Source organism: Pelophylax lessonae (genome assembly GCF_965119305.1).
Source record: "Pelophylax lessonae genome assembly, chromosome: 3".
Taxonomy (NCBI): domain Eukaryota; kingdom Metazoa; phylum Chordata; class Amphibia; order Anura; family Ranidae; genus Pelophylax; species Pelophylax lessonae.
Genome location: NC_138770.1, coordinates 196,522,811 through 196,532,636, shown reverse-complemented (window position 1 = coordinate 196,532,636; position 9,826 = coordinate 196,522,811). Strand labels below are relative to the sequence as shown.

General features: G+C 37.7%; 1 protein-coding gene across 1 annotated transcript; it reads left to right on the top strand.

Annotated features, from left to right (window-relative positions):
- Positions 1-6,414: 6,414 nt before the first annotated feature.
- On the top strand, positions 6,415-9,598 carry LOC309548997 (nodal homolog 2-A-like; the record flags this gene model as incomplete). Its single annotated transcript, XM_082248933.1, has 2 exons — positions 6,415-7,173; positions 9,446-9,598. 2 exons carry the CDS (start codon positions 6,415-6,417, stop codon positions 9,596-9,598), a joined length of 912 nt encoding a protein of 303 aa, XP_082105059.1.
- Positions 9,599-9,826: the final 228 nt, after the last annotated feature.

Genomic DNA, 9,826 nt, shown 5'->3' with positions numbered 1-9,826 from the left:
ACAATGCCTCTAGGGAGGAGTTGAGATTGTGACATTGCACCTGAGTTGCACCGCTAAAGGTGGTGAGCCGGACAATACTGCTTTGAGAAGCGCGTGTATTTTACTTTCTTGTGTTTTAAGGCGGGCCTTTAATAAAGTGTAAAAACAGAATACACTATGTTTGTCCTTTTTGCCTTGCTTAATATATGAGCTGAGTCTGGGGTGATTTAGATCTGAGAAATTTGCCTGGGGTATAAAGAGAGGAGCAATTTTTGATTTGTATGGAGATGAGCAGACACTGGTGATGGATTGTCACTGTGAATGAAGAGAGCAGGCATGGGGTGCTTTGAAGTATAGTAATATATCCACATAACTCACTGAAGATTTTGTTTGTTTTTTCATTATTTATTTTTTCATTATACAGTATTTACACAATTTTTCAGATGGGTATGGTTACATATAACTTTATGGGACTTTTGGACTGTTTAGTAATTATTTAGTTGGTCAGCTGGGGAGATTTCTCTTCACTTTCTGTCCTGAAGGCACAACAAGAAATTAGTGAAAATCTCTCCAATGTGAACAAAATTCCCAATCTTAAAGAGGTTGTAAACCCGTACAAAGTTTTTTTTTTTTTTTTTTTTGGTAACCTGTAAGAGAAACACATAATGAGCTAGTATGCATCGCATACTAGCTCATTATGCAATACTTACCTTAGAACGAGCCCCCGCCGTGCAGCCCACTTACCTGTATGACGGGCGACATGTCCAGTTGCCCGTCTTCCGGGTTCGCGGCATCCGGCCATCTGATTGGCCGGAGCCGCGGTGACGTCACTCCCGCGCACGCGCGCGGGAGCCGACAGTCACGGCACGGGACTCTGAAGAAACGGCACCAGCGGCCGTTCCTTCAGAGCGCATGTGCCAGTGACGTCACTGGATGCATGTAAGGTAAATATCTCCTAAACGGTACATGCTTAGGAGATATTTACAGTACCTATAGGTAAGCCTCATCATAGGCTTACCTATAGGTAAAAGTGTCCGAGGAGGGTTTACTTCCTCTTTAAGCCAGCCAGAGATTATATGCTTTTCTTTCCTGCAACCACAGGTTACAGTCAGCAATAAAAACCTGACAAAGAGTCTACAAATACTCATCAAAATGTGGCTGGTTCAGCAGGAACCCTCAAAATTTTGATCAGTGTGTGGCCATTCCCGCTCGACAGAAATCAATAATTTGATCAAGTTCTATCGAAGGGATATGTTGGAACATTTTCTTCGTTCAGTGTCTGCAGCTGCTGGTGCTACTGTCAGAATACAATGTTTGAGTGGAGGGTGTAAGGGATACTCGCACCACATCTTGTGTGTATGGCCAGCTTAACTTATCCCTTCATTATCCAAAACAAAAAAATTACCTTTATGTATACTTCTGATTGGCTGGGTTTACTGCATTTAACCACTTTAACACTTAAGGATTTGCCCCCTTCCTGACCAGGCCCTATTTTGCGATTCGCCATTGCCTTATTTTAACAGACAATTGCGCGGTCGTGCGACACTGTACCCAAATAAAATTGATGTCTTTTTTTTCCCACAAATAGAGCATTCTTTTGGTGGTATTTGATCACCTGTGCGATTTCTATTTTTTGCACTATAAACAAAAAAAAGAGCGTTCATTTTGAAAAAAAAAAAAACAATATTTTTCACATTGTGCTATATGACATTCTCAAAAAAAAAATTAAAAATCAAAGTTTTTTTAACATTTTAGGCCAATTTGTTTTCTGCTACATATTTTTGGTAAAAAAAATTGCAATAAGCGTATTTTGATTGGTTTGCGCAAAAGTTATTGCATCTACTAACTACGGGAAAGATTTATGTCATTTTTATTTATTTATTTTTTTACTAGTAATGGCGGCGATCTGCAATTTTTTTGTGGGACTGTGACATTGCGGCGGACAGATCGGACCCCTAACTGACACTTTTGGGGGTACCAGTGACATTACTACAGTAATCAGTGCTAGAAATATGCACTGTTACTGTAATAATGCCATTGGCAGGGAAGGGGGTTAACCCTGTGGGTGATCAAGGGGTTAAATGTGAGCCTAGGGGAGTGATTCTAACTGTGGAGGGGTGTGGCTTCTGAAATTATCATAGAGACCTGTGATCCTATATAGAAGGATCACAGGGGCTCTATGATCATTCCAGGGATAAGAACGGTCAGCTGTGTTTACAACAGCTGACCGTTCTTCTCTTTTAGCGGGGAGCGATCGCGGGTGCCAGGCGGCAACCGGAGCCGCCTGACCCGTGCATCGGCTTCCCTGCTGCTGAGTGGGGGCGGGAGCGCCCCCTAGCTTCCCATACACGACCGACATAGGCGGGTGGTGGTTGGGAAGCGGGTAAGAATAAGAACAGTTTATTAAAAAAAGGCCATCTGTGGTAATGGGTCCAGTATTTGTTCCTCATCTAATATACTTAACATAAGGCTCTATGTTGGTGTTTTCACACATGGTAAAATGTTGCTGCTAGATTAATGTTTATTAGATGGCAATATCTATTCCTACACATAAATTAGTTACCAGCTATTTTGACAAAATAAATGTATCCCAAAACTGATTTCATTTTCAGTTAACATACATTTCTAACATTTAAATTGTGCTGGTAATGCTGGTCCGCTTTAAAGGAGATTTTCTGTATGAAATGTATTGGTTTAGGCAAGAAAAAAAATGTATCTGGAAAATCTGTGACTGAACTATTGTCAATGCTTCTTTGCTAATAGAAATGGGCAAATACCTTAGCTTTCTTTGAACTGGAAAAAGAATGGGTGATAACAGAAAATATTAGGGGTGCTATAGACAAAATGATCATAGTATCTGTACAATCAATACATGCTCATTGAGATTATCTTTGACTTGTACTACTCTAACATTCAATTTTCTACGACGACTAGGTTGCCCGCCGGCCGCAGGAAAACGCAGCGACTTTTTCAAGATTTTCCCACGCTTTGCGGCTAGAGGTCAAAACGTTTTTATCCTGAATACGATTCGTCCACGTTCTGGAGAGGAAGGTTAAACCTCCCCTAACCGCAGCAGCTTCTAAACTCTTGTAAAAGCCTATGTGTACATACGTGTAAAAGTGTATGGGAATGAAAAGCACTCGTGCCAATAATTGGTGAAAAAATGGATTGATGCTGTGATTAACCTTTAAGGGTGAAAAGCTGGAAATGTATGTAATATTGGATATTACGTCAACAGCGCATATCCTGTAGCAGGGTGGTATGGGAAAAATTGCTGTATATGATGGTATATGGATATCAGATGTGTTAGTATTGACACCAACAAGTCTACCTATGACTTAGGGGTTGCTGCTGCCAACAGCCCTAAAAGTGTGCATATAGTACTAGGTAGTATAATAAATGTTACCTACAGCGTATACCTGAATATAGGGGGTGTCTGATACCACCTATATGTTATTCCCATGTGCTTAATAAACCACAAAAAAAATATTAATAAATTGTGCATATACTGTGCTAAATTTGACTTTGTAGTCATAAACAATAATAATGCACACGCTAAATCCCGTGTGCTTACTTAACCAAATAAAATTGTATAAAGTGCATAAGCTGTGCTTATTTTGGTTATTACAAACAAAATAGTATATACGTTATATAAATAAATATGAATAAGACAATGATAAAATGTTAATTAAAAAGTCCAATAGAACAGAGCAAAAGTGCTTAGTGCAAAAAGATAGTGTCCATATATTCCAAAAAAATAGTAATTCCAAGTGACTGTTCTAAATTCAGTGTTGGTGTTTGTTCAAATCAACAGTGCGATAGTGGTGTCACCCTCCGTGCTCCTGTATACATGAGATAGGCAATGCAAACTGACCAGATGTTGTTGACCCCCAATGTCATACGGCAAGTGGGTCAAATGGGCTTATGTGGTGAGTGTCCAGCGGGGTCCCAGCCGTCCGTGCTCGGGTGGTCCTGGATCAATGTAAAGCCTCAGTGCAGAGCTGAATAAAGATCCGTGGTGATCAGTACATGTGTACATAGACACATAGGCTTTTATGAAGTTTAGTTTGGGAGCTTTGGCAGAAAAAAATGCCAAAAGCTCCTAAACTCAAGTTTAGAAGCTGTAGTGTACATGAGCCATAAGGCATTCCCTGCTAATGTAATAGGCGAATATCAACTGCTAATTATAAATTTCCCTTTAATCAAACACTTTCTTGCCTCCTTCAGCACTTCCTGTCTGGAAGTAGTGACAAAGTAAACTTGCAACTATGCAGAAATCACCCTTCAAAAAAGGGTACTGGAAGACATTCTTCCATGACAGGAAAGGGAGGGTACTATGATTGGCACAGTGGTCCTGCCCAATTTTTTTCCTGTGCAGGTTGATCTGTTGGTCAAAAGCAACTTCCTTTTTTCATTATAGAGGACCTTATTCAACAACTCTGCCATGCTTGCCTTCCAGAATGGCAGGGTGATTGCAGAACAGAAAATGCATGGGGCAGGCTTGGCCCAAGCACTGCCTAGAATTGGGATCCAAAGCTACAGAGGCTGTGGTCTCTTCACCTCCAGCTAAATTAAAATTATAATAAAAATATAAGCAATATTACTTAATAATATTATATGGAAACATATAATTTCAAAAAAATCTTAAAATAATAATAATGAACTAATTTCTAGTGGGAAAAAATGATTTTGGCACAGAGATGAGCGTAATAACAGTGTATAACATAGAAGGCCACAAGCTGCTCTACCCTCTCATTTATGATTTCTGTAATATAAAACAGTTATTTGATCCAGATCTGGCCAATCATGACAAGAAAGAAGAAACATAACAGGACATTATAATCCATTAAATGCCTCATTAAAATAATCATCCAACTAATTATTGCCATTTCACTATTGTTATGTGACATGATTGGATAAACTAAACCTAGGTGTCATTAGAATAACAATAGGAGGCCAGTATATACAACACTTCATTCAATAAGTAGTGAACTTGCAAAGATCAAGGGCTTTTCAGTGTGAAGTACAACTAAAGCTTTGGACTATCTACTATATAAACTTAAACTATCTAGGATTTAGTAGGGTTTGGAGACTACCAAAGACAGCAACATCCTTAAGCTTGCAGAGGCAGTAGGAGCTGAGCAGGAATGGCCTGGCAATCTACTGCAATCCTGAGCTTCACATTGATCACACTGGTCTTGGGAAGGCCTAGAAATATAGAAAGAAGGCTGGCTAGCAATGTTCTGACAACATCTAGAATGGGACTGAAGGCTTCTTCTACACATCATGAAAATATTAATTCCAAGGGTCTGAAGATTCCTCTGTACATGATGCAGCTCTACAAGACTCTCATCATGGGCAATGACACTGATTCATCCATGCTGGAATATCCGGTCCTCTGGGAATCTGATTCAGTATTAGGTCTTACTGCAAAACGTAAGTATTGTTACTTTCTTTTCTTCTAAATTCTAATGTCAGATTGTACTTTTACCTATTTTCTAAAAATATTTATTTTTGTAGTTACATGCCATCTCCTTTTTTTACAGAGCCCTCTCTTTAGTGACTATGGAACTATTGTGCCAACATTGCTTAGATAGTTTTTTAAAAAAAAAAAATCTATCCATTTAGATATAATGATGCATTATAATAGCTAAACCAATAAGACAGCTAAATCAATCCTGATGTAAATTACACAGTAACCCAAATCACATTTAGTGTATTGAAAGCAAAGCTGGGTGTGGAGTAAACCAAACAGAGTGCCATCTACATGATATATACTCACTTATACTTTAAGTAATTGCTATGGGTATCTTTGATTTGGTAGTTGCAGGGCCAAGTTCTCCACGTTCAATATTTTACTTTGCCCTGGAATCAGAATGTGGAAACAATATCAGATTGTTAAAGGGCACCTACAAGTTCCCGGACCTAAGTGGTGCATTGGAACCTATAAATAGATGGATATTTAACAAATGGAATTACTATTCAATTCATTCTGGTGGCCAGAAAATGTTAAAAATAGTCAATGTGCATTGTATCTGTGATAGTTCCATTAGGAATAAATCCAATATCATAAAACATGTGCTGTAGCTACCATACTCTTAAAAAGTATAATTTTGCAGCTTTTGTACAATTATAAGGTGTATGATACAAATGGTGAAAGAAATATAACTGATATGATTGATCCTTTGTGCTTATAATCGCAACAGATAAGTTAACTTAAACTTCCTCTGAAATTTACAGTACCATTTCATATAAGATTTTCTAGAAAGGGCTTAGCCTTAAAAGGAAGCTTGTAATTGAGCAAAACATGCAGTGACTATTTTAGAAATGAAATTCTTTCACAGCAGTTTCTCCAGCTAAGAGAACCTGTCTGTGTCTGTCCCTAAGAGAACCTGTCCACAGTCGGTTCTGAAATGGCTACATGGGATAGCCAATATGTTTAGAAGTTATGCATGTATTTATGATGTTTTTCTTCCTGTCTCCGCAGACTGTTCTGAAATGGATAACATTTGGGAAATTTCATTTGACATGACATCAATTGATGCAAACAATGAGCTGAAGCTGGCCGAACTAAGAATACTCCCATCATCTTTTACAGGCCTTAACAACGTAACACTGAACATTTACCATGCCACAGGTGGTAGCAAAAAGATCTTCATTGGTTCATTACAGTCCACCTCAACTATAACACCGCATTCAACATGGAAGGCATATAACCTGACAAACCTTATTCGGAACTACCTTTACTACCCTGAAACTGCCAGTAAAGGATCAAAAAAGGTCAACGATGTATCAGATGGTAGTATGAGCTCTAAATGTACTGGAATAGCAAATGAAAAGATCATACTGGTGGTGTTTTTAAAGGACAGACAATCTCTCAATCCAAGCATCATCAAGGATGTTGAATCCTCAAAGTATGTCAAAGCAGAGAATGATACCATTAGGAAAACTGACAACAGAAGACATCCGAGAAGCTGGGATGTAAAACAAAGCATCATTAGAAACAGTGTTCCTTTCACACCTGAAGGAAATGAAAATCTCTGTAGGAAAGTGGACATGTTTGTGGATTTTGAAGTAATTGGGTGGGGAGAGCAGATTGTCTACCCAAAAAGATATAACGCCTACCGGTGTGAGGGATCCTGCCCTGTACCTCTGAATGATTTTTTCAAACCATCAAACCATGCCTACATAATGGTAAGATCAATGGAAACTAAATATTTGACTAACATTTTGCAATAACAGTGTTGCTTAGCTATTAACCTCCTAGGCGGTAATCCCGAGCGTGACTCGGGGTTGGTTTTTCATATCAGGAGCGGTAACCCCGAGTCACGCTCGGGGTGGATAGGCAGAGAGCGTAGCGGTGTTCTCTTACCTTATCCTGGCGATACAGCGATGATCTCCCATTGCTGAGATCGCCAGCAGAGAGTCCCGCCGCTCCTCCGTCCACAGTCGGTCTGATCACTTCCTAGTTCCGTTCCCTGCAGCAGCAATGCTGCATGGGAGAGCGGAACTAGGGAGGGAAATTCAAAAAAAAAAAAAAAAAACGTTGCACAAAACACATAACACATTTTATATTATATTATATATATATATATATATATATATATATATACACACACCGGTATATATATGTATGCATATATATATATATATATATATATATATATATATATATATATGCACACACACACACATATACATATATATATATATATAAAATTATATTATTGATTCAATTATAATTCATGCGTTATATATTACACATATATATATGTGTGTGTATATATATATATATATATATATATATATATATATATATATATATATATATACACACATACACACACACATATATATATATATATATAATATATAATGCATGAATTATAATCTAATCAATAATATAATTTTATTATATATATTATATATTAAATAATAAAATTATATTATTGATTCGATTATAATTCATGCGTTTGTGTTTCAAATTTATCACTAGACTCTTGTTTTGGTCAGGTTTAAGTCAGTAATTACTAAGAATTGTAGGCCTATAATACATAACGCCAAATTTCCATGAAAACAATTGTACCGCTTTTGGTATGTAATTCCTGACATAATCATACCGCCAGGGAGGTTAAAACCTCACCCAGCAGTACAATGCTAGTAATTGGATAGAAAATGAAAACAAAAAACAGGCTTTTGCTATCTTCTAATACTTTACTTTCTGCAATCATTGTGGGGTTTGAGGTACACAAATATATAGATTCAATTATCAGTATACTTGATGAAAAACTCTCATGAAGTAGAGTCATTGGGGTTGATTTACTAAAGACAACTAGGCTGTTCATTCTGCAATGGAATTTTCCCCAGAGCTTAGTGAATGTGGTGAACTTTCAGTTTGCAAAGAATACCCAATAACATACACGACACATTAAAAAAAAAAAAAGCTTCACTTTATTCACTAAGCTCTGGGGCAAACTCCCTTGCAAAATGTAATGCCTATTTGTGTTTAGTAAATCAACTCGACTGTGTCAGAATGTCTGATGGAAATATTAATTCCCCACAAGTTTCAGGACTGTAATGTGACAGAAATCACTGTCCTGGAACTAGCATGTAGACCACAAATCAGAGAACAGCTGGGTTCTGGTCTGCTATTAACTGCCTTCAGTCTTTGGACTGCATGTGTGTCATACTATTATATCATACCACCACCCAACATTTTAAATAAGTATATCAGGACAACTTTAATATGCTTTTTACATTACCTGTTCCTTTATGCTCTTCTCCTCTGAAGGGGACAATGTGAAGGCAAAGCTATAGGGGCTGACATAGTTGACCTGATGTTTGAAGGCGCAGGGTACTAGGTGCCATTTTTAATCCTTCCTTCAATACATAGTGCATCACTACCTTGGGACTAACATGTAGCCAGTGAACTGTCAGGGTACTTAATATACATATGGTCCTCTGGGTCTCGGACTCACAGAGCACGTGCCTTCAAAAACAAGTCATCAATGGCAGCTCCTGTGAATGGATTTAGGCTTTAAATAGTATCACTGGCCTAAAAGGGACTTCTAAGTTTTTCCTGCACTACTTACTGAGCAACAGGGGTGTTGATGATCTCAATGATGCAGATAACAATAGCAAGTGATCACTGCAATGTTGCTCATGTGTGCTCAGTCAGACGACATTTCATGCAAAAAAACCCCACAATTTTTTTTTTTAATCTATATTGGCGTGCAGAGTTCATAATCCATTTTCCACTTAAGCTTCTAAAGTGTGTTTTTTTTTTTTAAATGATGTTTAATACGGCACCAGAACACATACCAGATAACTTGATTTCAGCTTTTAGCAGCCCTGTACTAAGGGGAGGTTATTTTCGAAGAAATTTTTTTAAATCATCAATTTTGCAATATTTACACTTTAATGTCTGACAAATACATTAGTTAACCTACTCACTTTTATTTTCCAGAGTCTGGTGAAATATAACAATCCTGATAAAGTGGAATGCCCACTGTGTGCACCTGTAAAAATGAGCCCATTGTCCATGTTAATGTACGAAGGGGAGAAGATTGTCCTCAAACATCACGAAGACATGATCGTGGAAGACTGTGGTTGTACATAACAAGACATAAACGCATTTAATCAATGACTAACATGATTTTATTTTAATATTATACTGTATTGTTATATATTTATTATAAATAGTTCCTACCCTGTCAGTCCCCACAAAACTGACATTTGAATATTGGCCAGATGCTTGCAGGTGTTTTTCATCATGGTTTTGTTCTCCGGAGGATTTGGCAAGAACATTGCTGCAACAAAAGAAGAAAGTCTCCAAGTGTGTAAGAAG